We start from the raw sequence: 19,370 nt of genomic DNA, 5'->3' as shown, positions 1-19,370 counted from the left end.
GGTTTTTATTATTTAGGGAGAAAAAAAATCCAAACCTACATGGCCCTGTGTGAAAAAGTAATTGCCCCCTTCCCTTGTTAAAAAATAACCTAACTGTGGTGTATCACACCTGAGTTCAATTTCCACTGACACACCTGTTTCAATCAAGACATCACTTCAATAGGAGCTGCCTGACACAGAGAAGTAGACCAAAAGCACCTCAAAAGCTAGACATCATGCCAAGATCCAAAGAAATTCAGGAACAAATGAGAACAGAAGTAATTGAGATCTATCAGTCTGGTAAAGGTTATAAAGCCATTTCTAAAGCTTTGGGACTCCAGCGAACCACAGTGAGAGCCATTATCCACAAATGGCAAAAACATGGAACAGTGGTGAACCTTCCCAGGAGTGGCCGGCCGACCAAAATTACCCCAAGAGCAGAGACGACTCATCCGAGAGGTCACAAAGACCCCAGGACAACGTCTAAAGAACTGCAGGCCTCACTTGCCTCAATTAAGGTCAGTGTTCACGACTCCACCATAAGAAAGAGACTGGGCAAAAACGGCCTGCATGGCAGATTTCCAAGATGCAAACCACTGTTAAGCAAAAAGAACATCAGGGCTCGTCTCAATTTTGCTAAGAAACATCTCAATGATTGCCAAGACTTTTGGGAAAATACCTTGTGGACTGATGAGACAAAAGTTGAACTTTTTGGAAGGCAAATGTCAAATGTTACATCTGGCGTAAAAGGAACACAGCATTTCAGAAAAAGAACATCATACCAACAGTAAAATATGGTGGTGGTAGTGTGATGGTCTGGGGTTGTTTTGCTGCTTCAGGACCTGGAAGGCTTGCTGTGATAGATGGAACCATGAATTCTACTGTCTACCAAAAAATCCTGAAGGAGAATGTCTGGCCATCTGTTCGTCAGCTCAAGCTGAAGCGATCTTGGGTGCTGCAACAGGACAATGACCCAAAACACACCAGCAAATCCACCTCTGAATGGCTGAAGAAAAACAAAATGAAGACTTTGGAGTGGCCTAGTCAAAGTCCTGACCTGAATCCAATTGAGATGCTATGGCATGACCTTAAAAAGGCGGTTCATGCTAGAAAACCCTCAAATAAAGCTGAATTACAACAATTCTGCAAAGATGAGTGGGCCAAAATTCCTCCAGAGCGCTGAAAAAGACTCATTGCAAGTTATCGCAAACGCTTGATTGCAGTTATTGCTGCTAAGGGTGGCCCAACCAGTTATTAGGTTCAGGGGCAATTACTTTTCACACAGGGCCGTGTAGGTTTGGATTTTTTTTTCTCCCTAAATAATAAAAACCATCATTTAAAAACTGCATTTTGTGTTTAGTTGTGTTATATTTGACTAATGGTTAAATGTGTTTGATGATCAGAAACATTTTGTGTGACAAACATGCAAAAGAATAAGAAATCAGGAAGGGGGCAAATAGTTTTTCACACCACTGTACATTATTTGTATAAAAATGTGCTCTAGAAATAAATATTGTTGTTGTTACTACAATATGCATGCTTTCGAAAGGAAACCCCCTGAAGGAGGGGCCTGAGTTACCTCACAAGCTTGCATATTGTAATCTGTTTAGTTAGCCAATGAATGGGGTCCTTTTGCTTGACATCTCACTGGACATTATCTCCCATCTGAATGTGGGTTTCTCAGAAGCTCAGCCAGATTGACCATCAGGTTCTTGCTCACCACTCTTACCATCATGACCCTTCTCTACCCTTAATTGCTTAGTTATTCAGGCAGCCAGCTCTAGGAAGAGTCATGGATGTTCTAAACTTCTTAAGGATTGTGGAGGTCACTGTGCCCGTTGGATCCTTCAGTGTTTCAGAAATCTAATTTGCTGCCTTCCCCAGATCTGTTCCACAACACAATCCTGTCCCTACGCTCTGCAGGTGATTCCTTCAACCTCATGGTTTGGGTTCTGCTCACCTGTTGGACCTTCTATGGACAGGTGTGTGTGTGTGTGTGCCTCTCCTAATCAGACCAATCGATTGAATTTACCAAAGTTGGACTCCAAACAACGGTGCTGAAACATCTCAACGATGATCAACATAGCGAGTTTCACCTGAGCCAAATTTGAGCTGTCGTAGCAAAGGTTCTGAATACTTGTGTGAATCTGAAATTTGGAATACATTTGCAGTCATTTCTAAAACCTTGTTTTCACATTTTCAGTTTGGGGGGTTGAGTGTCGTTTGCTGAGAAGGAAAAAAGAACTGAAACGATTTTAGCCCAAGTCAAGTTGGGGAGCATGCACTGTTACAGCGTGTTGCCACACACACCACATGACAAAACAGCTCGGGATCCCAGTTCTAATAATTTTTTATTTATTTATTTGTCACATACATAGTTATACAGGACAGCACGCAGTGAAATGCATCTTTTCGCATACCCCTTGGGGTCAGAGCGCAGGGTCAGCCATTGTACAGCGCCCCTGGAGCAATTGAAGGTTAAGGGCCTTGCTCAAGGGCCCAGCAGAGTAGCATCTATTTAGGCAGTGACGGGATTCAAACAGGCAACCTTCGGGATGCCAGCGCAGATCCTTAGCCTCAGAGCCACCACTCCGCCCGGCTGGCAACGCCCCAGGCAGACATGCTGTCCAGTACCAGCCTCCGGAAATGACCCACTATCTGCTGCAGCCAGGTGTTACGTGGGCGACTCCTTGGCCTGGTCCAGCTACTCGGGTCCCCAACAATGAGGATCCTGTGAGACGGATCTCACGCGGGGAAACGCAGCACATGGCCATAGCGCCGTAACTGACACTCCCTCACAATGCAGGTAATGTGCCACATTTGGGACTCCATGAGCAACTGGTCACTCGACACAAAGGCCCTAGCCCTAGGCTGCAACGTAACAAAGTATTAAAGAAAGCAAAGAGGTCTGTATGCTTACTGAAGGCACCGTCTGAAATGACATGCCTCTCACGGACCACATCTCCTAGGATCTCCTCCGCCATTACAAAGCGCATTTCTTTTGGCCCCTTTCTTACTGCTTCCTTCTGCTTCTTTTGGGATTATGGAGTTAAACTGTCTACTTATAAAGATACTTTGCTTCGCATGGTCTCATCTAGCCAGTGATTTTACAGTTCCTCTCCCTCGAAAGGCATTTTTACATTATGTGCCATGTCTGGCCCAAAAAAGTTGGATTTAACTAAGCAAATATGTAAGAGCCTTCTATTGGGCAAGTACTGCAGTGATGGGTATGTTTCAGCTGGCAGCACTGATGCCGTGAGCAGCTTCTCGTTTATTAAATAAGCCTGTCAGATGGCATATCCTGGGGTCGTGAAAAAGACGGTTCGCTGTTTCAGAAGGGTCAAATAATTGGCCTGCATCAAGCAAAGGAAACAACAAAAGAGATAGATAGATAGATAGATATGAGAGGCACTATATGATAGATAGATAGATAGATAGATAGATAGATAGATAGATAGATAGATAGATAGATAGATAGATAGTGTCGAAGCTGGCCCGGACACAGAAGGCGAACACGTTCATGTCACCCAATACACATTTGTATTTAAGTGCTCCATATTTACAAGTAGTGCTCACAAACCCCACAAGTCCCCAAAGTCCTGGCCTCAACACCAATGCCTTGCTTCTTCAGGCCGCCTCTTCCTGACCTCCAAAGCTCCGTCCTACTCCACTCCCGACTCTTGCCCTTGTCTGAAGGGAGATGGCCCCTTTTATGTCCCAACGGATGTGCTCCAGGTGTGTTCTGGCAACCTTCCACCGACACGCCCCAGTGTGGCAGAAGTGCCGACTGCATCCCCGGAAGCACTTCCAGGTGTGGCAGAAGTGCTGAGGTCCAGGGTCTCCAAGGCATTCAGGCGCCCCCTGGCGGTTACCACGGGGCTCTACAGGGTGGAGCTTCAAAGCTCTGTACCCGTGGCCCCCAAAGGTACCAGATTGGTCGCCCCCACATGGTCTGGGGAAGGCACAAGCCCTACTCCGGTCCTCCTGGGCATCCCGGACGGGTCGCCACCCCAGCCATCTCTGACAATAGATAGATAGATAGATAGGCACTATATAATATAATAGATAGATAGACAGATAGATAGATAGATAGATAGATAGATAGATAGATAGATAGATAGATAGATAGATAGATAGATAGATAGATAGATAGACACTTTATTAATCCCAAGGGGAAATTCACAAACTCCAGCAGCAGCATACTGATAAAGAACAATATTAAATTAAAGAGTGATAAAAATGCAGGTATAACAGACATTATTAAAATTAATTAAAATATTAACGTTTACCCCCCCGGGTGGAATTGAAGAGTCGCATAGTGTGGGGTCTCCTCAGTCTGTCAGTGGAGCAGGACGTTGACCGCAGTCTGTCTGTCGCTGAAGCTGCTCCTCTGTCTGGAGATGATCCTGTTCAGTGGATTCTCCATGATTGACAGGAGTCTGCTCAGCGCCCGTCACTCTGCCACGGATGTCAGACTGTCCAGCTCCGTGCCTACAATAGAGCCTGCCTTCCTCACCAGTTTGTCCAGGCGTGAGGCGTCCCTCTTCTTTATGCTGCCTCCCCAGCACACCACCGCATAGAAGAGGGCGCGCCACAACCGTCTGGTAGAACATCTGCAGCATCTTATTACAGATGTTGAAGGACTCCAGCCTTCTAAGGAAGTATAGTCGGCTCTGACCTCTCTTACACAGAACATCAGTATTGGCAGTCCAGTCCAATTTATCATTCAGCTGCACTCCCAGGTATTTCTAGGTCTGCACCCTCTGCACAGTCACCTCTGATGATCACAGATTGCTCAAACTACAGTAAAACCTCGATTATTCGTCTTTCGATTAACCATCAGTCTCCATTAACCATCATGGCCAAAAAAAAGCAAACTGCATGTGCCAGCGCCAGCCTATTACTGTAATACTTACTGCTGTGCAATACACTGTGAACTTTTCATTTTGGGACAATTCTCCCTTGTGCCAGCGCGGAGTGTTCTTCCCCAGCACCACAGTGTCAGTCACATACCTTCAGTTTTAATACTTTATTCTACTATATATTGTTATGTCTGATAAATGTATGCGTGTGGTGTTGAAATTGTCACAAAAATTTACATTTTTAAACATTTACCAAAATGCGAAAGAATTTCAAGTATTGTTTCAATTTAAGGAGTAAGAACAGCGAATGATATAAAGCATGATGCCGACAAAATTGAAAAAGTTGTCGAGAATGGATGCCACTGACGGTAATATTATTCTGTATTAATGTTAATGTTCTTCTGTATTGTAATTTTCTTTTTAAATTCTGTTATGTTATGCTTTGTTAATATATTGTGACATGCAGGCAGCTTGTGAGGCGCTGTGTGGGAACAGAAAGAGTGGAATGAAGGCTGTAAGTGGTGGGACTGGGGTGGAAATGAGTGACAGGAGAAGTTGTGCCACCCTCTGAGCCGGCACGATTGTGATATGCGCTGCCATCCTACACCACCACAAGTACAGAAACACCAGTGATGGCAGAGTTGAGTTAAAAAAAATGATTATTATAAGAAATTGGACACAACTAAAAACCCCTATATGCATAATATCGCGCTGCAGCAACTCCCATCCACACAAATCACAACTCAAAACACTCAACCACATATGCCACTAATACATAAATATGGGAAAAAGAAAAGAAAAAATGAATGCAATCAGAGTCCTTTAAATGTCCACTGATAGAGATGGACACCTACAGCCGGGACCTCAAACTCAAGTCCTGGAGGGCTGCAGTAGCTGCAGGTTTTCATTCTAACCCTTTTCTTAATTGGTGACCTGTTTTTGCTGCTAATTAACTTCTTTTCCTTTCATTTTAATCGACTTGTTTTTTAGATTTGTTCCCCTGAACTTCTTCATTTCTTTCCTTAAATGGCACCCAAACAGAAATGAAATGTGAAGTGAGGGAGCCAGCAGAAGACCAGCTCAGTCAGGGCCTCAAACTCCAACCAATTTCACTCCAACCAGTTGCTTAATTAGGCGCCGAGTCTTGTTGTTCTTTAATTCCATGACTTGTTGCTGCTCTCATTGTGCAATAGCAGACATTTCAGAAACTGCTGATTTTCCATCGTCAATACAAGATACAACTCTGAATGGAAATAAATGCTGTGACATTGCATAAGCTTATTGAAATGATACCACGGTGAATGTGTGCCATATCCAAAGCATGAAATATTAGAGTGTGTGACTTTTTGTTTAGCCAGGCAGGGTATTTCAAACTTCCAGCAATCTATTTTCTGTACCCACTTATCCAGAATTAGGTTGCAGGGCAGCTGAATTCTATCCCTTGAGGCAAGAACAATCCCTAGACAAGGGGGCCTGTCCATCACAAGGTGAACACACACACACATACAGCACGTGCACAACTGGGCCAATTTACCATCACCTGTCCACCTACCCTGCATGTCTCTGGACTGGGGGAGAAAGCCTGACCACCTGGATGAAACCCACGCAGTCACAGGGAAAACTTGCAAACTCCATATAGGAAGTACCAAGGATGCAAAGCTTGGTCTCCTTACTGCAAGACGGCAGTGTTACCACTGTGCCACCCCAAGCCTTAAATCCCAAAGTCCCCAGCCTTGACAAAAAGCCACTGTGGCCTTTTTTGTATTTCGAACATTTAAAGATAGCTTCCATCCATCCATTATCCAACCCGCTATATCCTAACACAGGGTCACGGGGGTCTGCTAGAACCAATCCCAGCCAACACAGGGCGCAAGGCTGGAACAAACCCTGGGCAGAGTGGCAGCCCACCGCAGTGCACACACACACACTCACCCACACACCAAGGACAATTTAGGATCGCGAATGCACCTCACCTGCATGTCTTTGGACTGTGGGAGGAAACCCACGCAGACACGGGGAGAACATGAAAACTCCACGCAGGGCAGACCTGAGAAGTGAACCCAGGTCTCCTAACTGCAAGGCAACAGCGCTACCCACTGCGCCACCGTGCCTAAAGATAGCTTCTAATTCCTTTTTTGCTCCTTTGAGCCTTTTCTTTTATTTTTTTTATTTTGTTCATAATAACATTTTTTATGTCTGCCCTTTCATTTACAAGCTATGGGGTTTACAGTCATCCTTCCTCTTGTGAGGTTTGTGGAACATCTCTTGTGATTGTTGGACTTTATAAGCCTGTTCTTTATAATGAGGCCTGGACCCTCTAATTTGTCCGAGGTTTATCTGGCCTGTTTTAGTGGGTCTTTTTGCAGACCCCACATGTATTTCGATGAGAGAATTATAACAGGCCACAGCCTGCCAGTGGTCGTTGTAAGCTGAAGGGAGGTCCATTTCAAGGGGTGTCCTTCAATAAGGGCGTGTAAATAAAGGCAAGCTTCAAAAGGGCGACCTCAATTGGGCGCAGCGAATAAAGGCAAACTCAACAAAATTATTACAGAAAATTTATTAGATAAAGGCAATGATTGAACATATAAAAAGGTGAAAGCAAAAATATTTTATTCGCCGCACTCAATTGAGGTCGCCCTTTTGAAGCTCGCCTTTATTAACACGGGCCTTTATTTGCCGCGCCCAATTGAGGTCGCCCTTTTGAAGCTCGCCTTTTTGTGCGCGCCCTTATTGAATAGAGCCATTTCAAAGAAAGCCATTGGAAGTCTTAGGCTGTTTTTTGAATCTTTTTGGAAGCCTTACACCTTTTCTGTTGCTTACAACAAATGGAAGTTTCCGTCTGTACTGTCATTTAACTTGTGCGTCTTTTTTCATTTCAGGAGCATGACAGACAGTATATGCATATCGGGACTTTGGTAGAGTTTGCTTTTGCCCTCGTGGGAAAACTCGATGTCATTAATAAACATTCCTTCAACGACTTCAAGCTCAGAGTAGGTAAGTGCAGCACTAGCCTCAGGTCTAAGTGGCCTAATATTTCACCATATTGTATCAAGCTGCCCACTTTGCAGTAACTAATAAATGTGAATGAGGAACGTCTAGCAGCTTAATTGATGTAACCGAGGAGCTCGAATATTTTATTAGCAAAGGCTGCTTCATCATCAGTTAGGGAGATCTGGTTGGAGACACAAGTGAGTGAGATGGAGAAGATCTGGATCAACCGAAGACGACGATAAATTCTGCTAACCATGCAGAAACAACAGAAACACACAGCCTGTAAAAGGAAGATGAGTTATAGATTGTTATCTGCGTGTTTGCTCAATGTCATCCATAGGTCTGTGCTGTGATTCCCTGCCACGTAAAAGTATCACAAAAGGGGTACAGGTATCAAAAACAATCCATAGCAAAATGTTACTTCTCAAAGGTTTACCTCTGATGGCCCATGAGATTTCTCATTTATCCCTTAAGAGTCAAAGCTTTAAACAAAATGGAGACATGAGGTAAAAGGAGTTAAAAATTGAGAATTGGTTTTAAATTGTTATATTTTCTGAGATCTCTATCTAGTCAGCATCAAAGCAGGGCTACTGTTCCTGTGTGGTTATCCTTTCTTTTTTAGATCCACATCCCTGACGTGGCTTTATAAATACACTGAAATTAACCGCATATTATTTATTAGTTTAATGCATCTGATTGTAATTAACCTGTAACAATATAATGGTCCACAGAATGACCAAACTATTCCAAATGCCATAACTGCTTTAGCGTTGTTACTCTCACTGCACCTCAGATCCCACAGCGGATCATCTTTTTCCATATTACTCTCACTGCACCACTCGGAGTATTTATATCACTGTATCTGAGTGTGAATCACAGATCTACAGCAGCTGATCGGAAAGAGAATTATCGGTATACAGCATCAAGCACACGCTGCCTCAGCCATGTTGTCTATTGGACTGCTCTCAAATGATATACGCTTCAGAGCCTTTCCTGTACGGACCTCGCGGTTCATAAACAGTTTCATCCCAAGAGCTCTAAACGCACTCCATCAGTCCATCAAGTGCTCCTTCAAGAGCTGTCTGTACTTATAAGTACAATCACCCCACTGTAAACTTGCACTACAGTTATAATATCGCACAACCTGAGCCACTTTATAAAGCGCGTATTTACATATGATGACGATATCATTTTTAAGATGAAGTGCAGCAAAATATGTTTATTATACAGATAAAATATTAACTTTAACTACACGGTGTTGCAGTGCTAGTGAGGAGCTGGCACTCCGTTCACGTATTGTTCCTGCCTCGCACTGTATTCTTGCTGGTGCTGACGCGACAAGGAAAGGATAGATGGATAGAATAATTAAACACGTACTATGAAGATATTTCAATGTTCCTTTAAAGTTTTGAAAAATCGGCGTTCTAAGCTTACAGATGGCTTAACGTCTATTACAGAGCTGATTGTGTGGCGATCGGTTACTTGGGGAAAGAAAAGGAAGGACAGGAATTGGGGGTTTGTATGTTTGAAAGAGACAGTACTGCTACAATAAAGTATTTCATCGAAGGTAGCACACGGCGGAGCAAACACCTTGCATGAGACATGAACAATCACTGTGCCACCGTGTTCCCATGTTTAATAACGTGCTTTAACATTCATCATGAAAATGATATCACGTATACTTCTCAGTATTTAAATTATTCAGAGAGCTGCAACATCACGAATGTAATGGATTCTGTGTCCCGTCGGAGGAAGAGAAGGCCCGGAAGCACGTAGTGATTCACACACATAAAGCACATAGAAGATCAAATACAAAACAAAGCATTTAACGTGCTACTTTAGTTACGATGGGATTGAAAAACTAGTAAATTAAACCATTTAAAGATGAAGTTTATGATGTTCTACTTAGTGACAAAATGAACTACGTGATTAAAGTGGAAATTTCGAGATTAAAGTTGACATTTCGTGCTTTTTCCTCACTGTGTGCCTTTTTTTTGTCTGCACCCTAATAAGCTTTCATATGACACTCAGACGGTGGGCTACGACTCGCCTTTTCACGGCGACTTTGATATCTGACAACTTCTTTCTTATTTCGGGCACTGTGCAACTTTGTGAACGTGAGCTTTCGAGTTTCTCCGACACGCTATGTCACTCGATCAACTTCCTTTTGTTGTTTATATTACTGTTTAAACCAACAAACTGTACGTTTTTCTTTGCCTCCACTTGGTATTCACTGAAATTCTTCTATTTTCCCCCGTGCTTTTGCCATTGTCTTTTCACAGAAGGCTGAGCTTAAGGGCTATTTATATTGATTTGCATATTCAAAGAGGCGTAATTCTGGGAGGAGTTGGGGCGGGGCAGCAGGCGCGTGCACGTGCATTACTTTTCATGCTGACCGGGATTTATGTAGTGGAAGAACGTAGGAGTTGGCGTACGTACAGATTTATGCATCTGGATTTTTTTGTGCGTATGCACATTCCCACTTTTGTGCTTATGCCATGTTATAGTGTGAGTTCTACACACGGCATTATACATGAGGCCCCTGGTCATTTTGAATTCATTTTGCTGCCTCCTTAGTTTCTGCCATCCCTCCAATCTAAGTGTCATCTGCAAATTTCACAAGTTTACTAACTATACCAGAATCATTGTGATTAATAATAAATCAGACAAAGTAACGATCCAAGGAGAGACCCCTGAGGGACTCCCATGATGACCTCACCCCATTCTAATCTTCTCTGGACTCTTTGTCTCCTGCCGGTTCACCAACTGGAGGTTCAGTTTCACAGGTTACCTCTGATGCCCACAGCCTGTAGTTTCAGAATGAATCCTAGGTGAGGGACGACTGCATCAGAGGCTTTTTAAAAGTCTGAGTAAATGATGAGGTATGCTTTGTTCCAGTTGCTTTACTGATTTTTGGACTGATGCCTTTAATCCAAGGTGTCTTACAACATTTGAAATCTGATCAGTTACGTTTCTTTTGTTTTTCCAAGTGGATCACAGGCGGATGAAGTGACTTGTTCATGGTCACACAGTGGTGTCAGCCTCAGGATTTGAAGTCTTAAACACTGCACCACCCTTTTCTTCCAGAATGATTACAATCTAAGTAGAGCACAGTAATATAAATTAGTAAGGACTACAGCAATCAGAGTACTGCTTTAGTATTACGACATACAGTTCACCATATACAGTGGAACCTCAGTTTGCGAGCATAATTCGTTCCGGAACGTGCTCGCAATCCAAAGCACTTGTTTAACAAAATGAATTTCCCCATAAGAAATAATGGAAACTCAGATGATTCGTTCCATAACCCAAAACTATTCATATAAAAATGATTAATACAAAATATAAAGTAAAAATACATAAAACAAATTAACCTGCACTTTACCTTTAAAAAGAATCACGGCGGGTGTGAGTGAATTTCTAAACTCTTGTGGGATTCCACCCAACGGGACGACAGGTGGAAGAGCGTCCCAAAGCAATCGCAGTCTCCCAGCGCTGTAGCAGTTCGCTGTATAAGCGTATCCAAAAAGATCGCGGACATGCTGTAAGCGCCTGCTGTCAATGGGTGATACAAGGAACATTATAAAGATCCTGCTACAGTAAATAACTGCGCTGTTGCTGTTTCAAGCTGAATAAAGCTGGTGTTGTTAAAGTACTGAGACTCAGCTTCGTGTTTTGGGGCGCAAGACGGGGACTCGCACTTCACAGCACAGATGTGTGCGCGCGCACACACACACACACAGTCACAATACTGTAGTAAACAGTATACGATCATACGGATGTCGACTGTATGAGTGAGGCACACAGACTCAGACGGAGAATAGGAGACAATTGCCCTCAAGAGAAGAGAGAGACGTGCTGCGCACGAGTAAGAGAGATAAGGAGAGAGAGGCGAGTGCAGCCAGCGAGCGAGATAAGGAGAGAGAGATGCGAGTGTGATCGAGCGAGCGAGATAAGGAGAGAGAGAGACGTGAGGGAGCGAGAGATAAGAAGAGAGAGAGAGAGACGCGTTGTGAGAGCAAGAGAGATAAGGAGAGAGAGAGGCGAGTGCGAGCCAGCGAGCGAGATAAGGAGAGAGAGAGACGCGAGGGAGCGAGAGATAAGGAGAGAGAGAGGCGAGTGCGAGCCAGCGAGCGAGATAAGGAGAGAGAGATGCGAGTGTGATCGAGCGAGCGAGATAAGGAGAGAGAGAGACGTGAGGGAGCGAGAGATAAGGAGAGAGAGAGACGTGTGCGTGTGAGAGAGAAGAACCATCAGCTCAGTTGTGATCACATGACGCTCAGCAGACAAAGTGTATCCATACTACTCGTATTGCAAGACATCGCTCGTTTATCAAGTCAAAATTTATTAAAAAATTTAGCTCGTCTTGCAAAACACTCGTAAACCAAGTTACTCGAAAACTGAGGTTCCACTGTATTACTGAGTGCGTACTTTGAAATTGCAAGCAAAAAAGAAAATGGCAAGACACCACTTGAAAAAGCTGAGCTGATTGTGTGACTTCGATGAGGTCTCTGCCGAAACTCAAGTGGAGCCACTTGTGAGAATGCCAGGGGTATAAAAATCTGAGAGACGGGAGACAAAAGACAATGTCTCCATTTTATTTCTTTCTGATCTCATTGCTGTCTAGGAGACACCCAAAAGATATTCACGAGATCTCTTTTTGGATTTTTCCTTCCTGTGTGAAAAGCCAGACCTGCATTGCCACACGGGTCAAGGTTGAAGGTTTCTTTATTTAGTCGTGTTTGCACAAGAAAACTGGAAATTTGCCTTCTCGGTTCCATCTAATAAGAGATGGAATGAAATAAAACAACACAAACTGAGACAAGACAGGTATTGGCCCAAAAATTGTCACCTTATACATATCAAACTTCTACGATTTTCTTCGATAGTCCTTACTAAAAAGTCATATGGAAGTAGGAAGTAAGGAATTCCTGGAGCAACTTGTTTGGGTTTTCCCTTCCTGATTTACTGAAGTGAAATTCTAAGTGTAATGGATGTCTGTCATCAGGTGAGATGATTTCCAGTTTCTTCAGCATTCTCCTCTGACACACATTTGCCAGATCATCTCCATCAGTTCTGGTAACTGTAGCCGCATGCTTAGTAATCTGCTGGAGTTTTCTTTCATTTTGGTTAGTCAGAGTAATAAACCAGGCAATAAAACTGAAAAGTGATAACAGACTACGATAAAAGGACAACATGAGGTCCTTGTACACTTTAAATAGTTTGAGCTTAAGGAGAAGAAATAAGCGCTGATTGCATTTAGAGAATATTGGTTTTTTTGTATTTGCATTCCAGTTAAGATTGTTATCTAGGTTAGTTCCTAAGTATTTATATTCATTCATTATTTCTACCTCATCCTCCAAAACAACAATGGGTGAACATACAGATTTTTTTGGTCTTTTTTACGTTCAGAGTGAGAGAGTTTTTTATTACACCAGCTTATTATACAGTCCACTTGATTTGATCGTCCCCAGATATGCGTCCTATGAGCCTGGTGTCATCAGCATATGTGTGATAATAGAGCGGTGCTCCTCATTGTTCCTCGTCAAGCAGCTTAGTCCTAACCTCTATGTGCAGGCTTATGGCCTACACAACCCTGTAAATGGGGCAGAAGGAAAACTGTAAAACGTCAAGCCTACAAACATAAAGCAAAGTTGTTTTAATATTTAACCCTCCGTAGCAATTTAAAATTCTGAAAAACAAAAATTTTAAGTAAAATGATATTATACAGTATGATGATAAGTCACAAAGTTATACTCACAGATTGATGCTACTAAAGTACAGGCCTTATCACTTATAGTCTCACGGTTTTCATCATTTTCTACCGTCCATTGTACAGACCTGACGCCCAAACTGCACCTTTGAGTGATTTGCTTCAGAGCAGTTTTCAGTGGCAGCAGCAGTGCACAAGAAAGAGTACGTCACAGATTTACACCATTTTAGAGCACTTTATCAGTTCCTCCTGGGCTCCCACATTCGTTCTCTTTGCCTCTTTGCTTGTATTTCTCTATTCTCTTCCCTGCGCCGTAGCAAATCTCTACATTTTTAGCTGTAGTTTCTCACCTGAACCTTCTAAACTACTGCCAGGAATGGGAGCACTTGACTGCTCAGTTTGCCATTTTGTTTTTTGTTTTTTTTATTAATTTGATTCTTCACCACCTACTACTTTTTTGGCCTTACTTGACTGATTCTTACATTTTGTTCTGATGAGATAAACAAAACTACGTCAAAGCATTACTGGATTCTTGTCTATTTTTGATAAACCTATGAGCAAAAAAAATTCAGACGTGAGTGTCAGTGGGCTTTGCGTTCTAGCAGCCAAGTTACCCGAACTCTTTCTTCTCTAACATTTCAGTAATTATTTACTGCTCTGATGCTGATCTTTCTGATCATAAAATATTCATTATGATAGCAACTGAGAAGAAGAATTCTTAATTCATTGCAGAATGACAGTATTTGAGGGCTCCTCCAGATGGCCTCTTTCTCTGGCACAACTTGGCTCAAAAACTCATCAGAGCATTGTCATCTCATAACAGGCTTAAGTTTCCAGTTTTGTATTTTAATGTCCACCCGTTTTAGCTCTGGACCGTCCTCAAGAAACTGTGACACACAGACACACACTTGTCATCAAAATATCAATGTTTTTGTTATTAGGGGACACTAAAACGTCGAGATCCGTCCAAAACCGGAGATGGAAATTTTTGATGAATCTAAAGCTTTCGCTCCTCCCTCATAGACGATAAGTTATGTTGGTGGGGGAAAACAAAATAGCAACACAACATACCACCTACACTTCAGCAGAGGTCATCCACCTGCAGCTAAACCTGTTCCGGCCCAGTCAGCTTGGGTTGCTGCTGGGAGAGGTGTTGGTGAGGCCTCAGGGGGCACTTACCCAGTGGTCTGAATGTGGATCCCAATGGTCCAGTGCAGTAATGTTGACACTGTGCTGTAAAAATGGTGTTGTCCCTTCAAATGAGATGTTAAAACCGAGGTCCTGACTCTCTGTGCAGTTAATGTTAAAGCAAAGTGCGTTCGTACAAATCACTTCTGGTGTGATTGATGGCACGCATATAATGATCATTGCTCCACGTGTCAGATGAGACATAAAACCAAGGGCCTCACTGTCTGTGGTCATGGAAGGGCCCTGGGCACCCTTTGTAAAGAGTGGGGTTCCATGGCCTGGTCATTCTTGCCCCCTAATCATCCCCTGTCTCCAATTGGCTAACTCTCTCTCACCACTTCACCACATAACAGTTAATGTGTGGTGAGCATGCTGGCGCAAAATGGCTGCCGTCGCATCATCCAGGTGGATGCTACCAATTAGTGGTGGCTCACGTGGCTCCCCACTCACTTCAGCTCTTTCAGTAGTGAGAAAAGCACTATATAATTGTAAAGATTATTATTATGTAATTAGCACAAATAGCATAACCACACAGAGGTATATTATGTGATATTGAGAAGGCCTTTGGGAATAGGCCAAAAGGCCTCAAGGGCAGTGGGCTGCAAGATTTAGAGTATAGCGTAAGAGTAGCATAGGCCATTGTGTTATCGCAGTATTTCCCTCTACTTACTCTTTACCTGTTTTCTTCAAGGATAAGTGTACTCGTCAAGTTCATTACCAGGTTGGACTATTGTTGCACCTTAAGATTAACACACACATACACAGATATACACATACACGCAATAACTCAACAGCGCCCTATGAATGACATACACACAGCTGGTTAACTTTTAGCACTTTAAACCTCACAGGTACCTTAGGAATAACACAGCCAGACCCTCTCTCAGCAAGAGACTTACTTATTATCAACATGAACAATACACAATGTTTTAATAATATCTCAGACTTAAATATTACTTTTGGTCTACAAGAATACATTTAAACATAAAAAGGCTCAGCACTCTTAACTATAGGCCATTTATCAGCCAAGAATGCCTTACTTTATGTCCTGTTCCCTAATACTGTGTGGAGATCTCACCCTCAGCCTTAATAAACCTCGCAGCACAGAGGTAACGCCAAACCTCCGGCTACACCAGATGCTCAAAGAAATCTACCTTATTACTTCAATCACTCTAGACATTAAGACAAAGCATAGAAAGTTAAAAGCAGCATGGTATTTATTACAGGAATAATAATAATACCAGTGGAATAAAGAATAATAATTTAAATAGGGCTGATAGAAACGTCTGGATATACAGTATATAGTCTTAAAAAGCTTACGAAAAAGTTAAAGATGACAAGGATGAATTTTACAGGCGGAAACGGCTGCACGTTGCCGTCGCTCTGTTCTCTTCTGATGTCTTTGTCCCTTCTTCTTCCTCCCTCCTTCTTCACTATATCGCTCCTCAGACGAGGCATATTTGTTCTGAAATTCTACCGGGAGGTTTTGCAAGATGTGATTTTTAGATACTCTGATTGGCTGGCTGTCAATATGATGAATGAATTCACTGTTCGTTTTCCCAATCAATAAAACTTTTTTACGTTCTCTGAGGTATCGGCAGGTCTTCCTTTCCCAGGCTGTAAAATAATTAGATGTCCATCCTTTCTCAGGTTATAAAGTAAAGTAAATGAGGACACACACATGAAGCAAGGGGTTGGTACAGAAAGTGTCAGTGCTTTTATTACAAATACAAACAAAAACCGTGTTCAGAAAGTGCAGTGTAACAGTTCTTCCATATTAATAAATAATTCAAAAAAATACAGTGATATGTATGTGGAGGTTCTAATAAGTAAATCCAATAAAACTTTTAAATCCAGAGACAGTTCTTTATCCAAAAAATATGAGCCCCAGTGCTTCCTTCTAAAACCTGGCGTCACCTCCGCTTATCCTGTCTGGACCTTGCAGCCAGAGGAGCCACCCCCTGGCTCAGGTTCTCAGTGCCAGTCCTTTGGCTTCCAATGAGGTGGCATGGTGAGCCGCACACAGGTCTCCCGCTGCTAGTCCCTTGACGTATGAGGGAGACAATGCATAACGGGCTGCTCCTACTCCCCATCATTGCTCAATAGGAGTGCCCCTTCTCTCCCTGAGGCTCACGCCCGACCTCTTTAGGACTGGCTTTCCCAGTCCTACCTCTCATCTCTGTTTCCTTCTTTCATGTTAACCGCCATTCTTTCATTTTCGATCTTTCTGTCTTTCTTTCCTCCTCCCCCTCTGCCATACAGACTCCTTTCTACGGCCTGATTGGGTGCAGACGCGATTTTTCCTACTCCAAGGTGTGAATGAGGCACCTGACTGATGTGCTCTCATTTGCACGTGAGTGTGCGATCAGCCAGGCACTGCAATCATCCCCAGAGTGGCGCCGTCTCATACACACCCACACCCGTTCTGATCCTGCACACTTTCGGCAACTCGATTATTTATTTAAAAACCTATGCAGTGCCACAGACCAACCACTCATCACAGTTCTCTTAGTATTTCTTACCCAATCTCCCCTTTTGCAGACCACTTTTTTGTCCTAATCTTCCTATTCCCAGACTGTATGATTGACTGCTTGTTTCATTGCACTTAAGCAACCTCTATGACTTTTGGGGCATTTTGCATATTTAGGAAAATGGCTTGTGAGGGTTGGAAATTTAAGCAGGGTTGTAAATTGATTCTGGCCAATCACATCTGTGCCCAATATCCTCAATCTCATCACTAGATCTCCTGTCAGTACAGAGACAGACTGTTCCACAAATACCATTAACCTCCTTTCTGCTTTAATTCCACTGCCTTGCTAATAGGCTCATGTAACAGCCAGTGCAGTCCCCCGGTAATCTGGATGGCCTAATGTTTTCTATTTTTTGACTTGTATGGTGCCTCATTAATGCAATGAGGTTATCTGCAATGGCGAATACCCAGTTCATAAAATTTGAAAAGATCCTAAAATATAGTATCACTGTCTCTTATAAACCAGCTGGAGACAACTGCACTTGCATCTCAAAATTTCTCTCTTGCTCTCAAATTCTGATCCTGAAGGACCACCATGGCTACAATTTTTCATTTTAGCCGATTCCTTAAATAGCAGCCAATTACTGTTGCTAATCTGACATGCCTTATTCCTTGATTTTAATTGTCTCACATTTCACAATTTGTAAACCTAAAATGCTTATTTTTTTTCCCTTAACCAGCTACCCATTAACGATAGGTATTGAAGTGCCCCGTGGCAAAACCATGGGATGATATTCTTAAAAAAAAACAAAATATCTGATGTGTCAAAGTGAAGGGCCTGCCAGGCTCCAATTCAGGATCTCAAACAGTGGAGGGCCATAAGGCGTGACATTTTAATTAAGATCTTGTCACATCAGCTCCCAGCAAGGTGTCCTGAGCCATGAGCTCAGACTCTGTTATGAAATCTTTAGACCTTGATAGCACAAATTCATACCGGAAAGTCACAGAAAAGTACAAACCTGCCCTTAATTTAGGTTCCTGACCCTGATATGGTCTCACTCCAGGCAGCCTAACCCTTACCCAAGTGGCAGACTTCAGCCCGCACTTTGCCCAACATCTGGCAAAGTCTTTTAAAGTCACGGATATCAAAAATGAGGAGAGAAAAAAACATAAAATCGTTTCCTTTAATATTTGATTATTGTTACAGCACCTTCAGAAAGTATCCAGACACCATCTGTTTCTTCAGGTTTTGTTATGTGGCTGCCCTGCACTAAAATCTCACATTGACGCACTTTGTTTGAAGCCCACCTGTGGTCAATTCAATTGACAGGACTGATCAGTCAAGGCACACTCCTGTCTATAGAAGGTCCCATAGTTGAGCAGAACCTAAACCTTGAGGTCAAAGGAACTGCATACAGAATGTGGACACCAGAGGGCGCACTCGCTCCCCAAACCCGACAGACAGACAGAAGGCACAAGTTCAACAACACACACGGGTTTTTATTCGGCTGTGGGAAACGCTTTCCCAGAATACAACCAGCACCAAGCACAGTATTTACAGCTTTGACCTCTTTCTCTCTCTGTCTCCTTCGCCTCCATTGTTCCTCCCAGCAAGTGTCATCCTCTCCCTCCTGACTCTGGTTCACTAAATGAAGTGAGGCGGTCCCTTTAATGCTACACCAAGGAGTACTTCAGGTGGTCCATCAGCATGATCCAGAAGTAGTCCCAGGTGTGGTGGAAGCCCAATGTAGTAGGAGTCTGCATCTCCTGCAGGGCCCAACAGGGCTGTGCCGAACACCAGCTTCCTGTGGGAATCTGAAGCACCACTGCAACCCAGGGGGCCTACCATCTAGAGCTCTGGGGGAGGTTGTGCCCTGTGCATGTCCACTTCCCCAGTCTTACCTTTAAGGAGGCGTCCTGGCTGGGAAAGGGTCCTCTCTGTCCGTCCATCACAAACGCTTACTGACAGGATTATGTTGAGACAAAGATCTGGGGAGGTCTGCAAAAAATGTCAACAGCATTGAAGGTTCCCGATTAGCACAGTGGCCTTCATAATTCTTACATGGAAAAAGTTTGGAACAACCACAATTCTTCCCAGAGCTGGCCACCCAGCAAAATGGAGTAGTCATGGGGGAAGAGCCTTGGTTAGAGAGGTGACCAAGAAGCA

The 19,370-nt window shown here is 43.1% G+C and overlaps 1 protein-coding gene across 1 annotated transcript in view; it reads left to right on the top strand.

The window, feature by feature from the left end:
• Nucleotides 1–19,370, top strand: part of LOC120515751 (adenylate cyclase type 2-like) — a 623,137-nt gene that overhangs the window by 584,126 nt on the left and 19,641 nt on the right. The window contains exon 23 of the mRNA XM_039737035.1: nt 7,721–7,835. Within this exon, the coding sequence (XP_039592969.1) occupies nt 7,721–7,835 (115 nt within the window). The remainder of the gene's footprint in view (nt 1–7,720; nt 7,836–19,370) is intronic.

Source organism: Polypterus senegalus, chromosome 15 (genome assembly GCF_016835505.1).
Source record: "Polypterus senegalus isolate Bchr_013 chromosome 15, ASM1683550v1, whole genome shotgun sequence".
Lineage (NCBI taxonomy): Eukaryota > Metazoa > Chordata > Cladistia > Polypteriformes > Polypteridae > Polypterus > Polypterus senegalus.
Note: the sequence above shows the minus strand (reverse complement) of the source record. Positions and strands in the feature narration are given on the sequence as shown.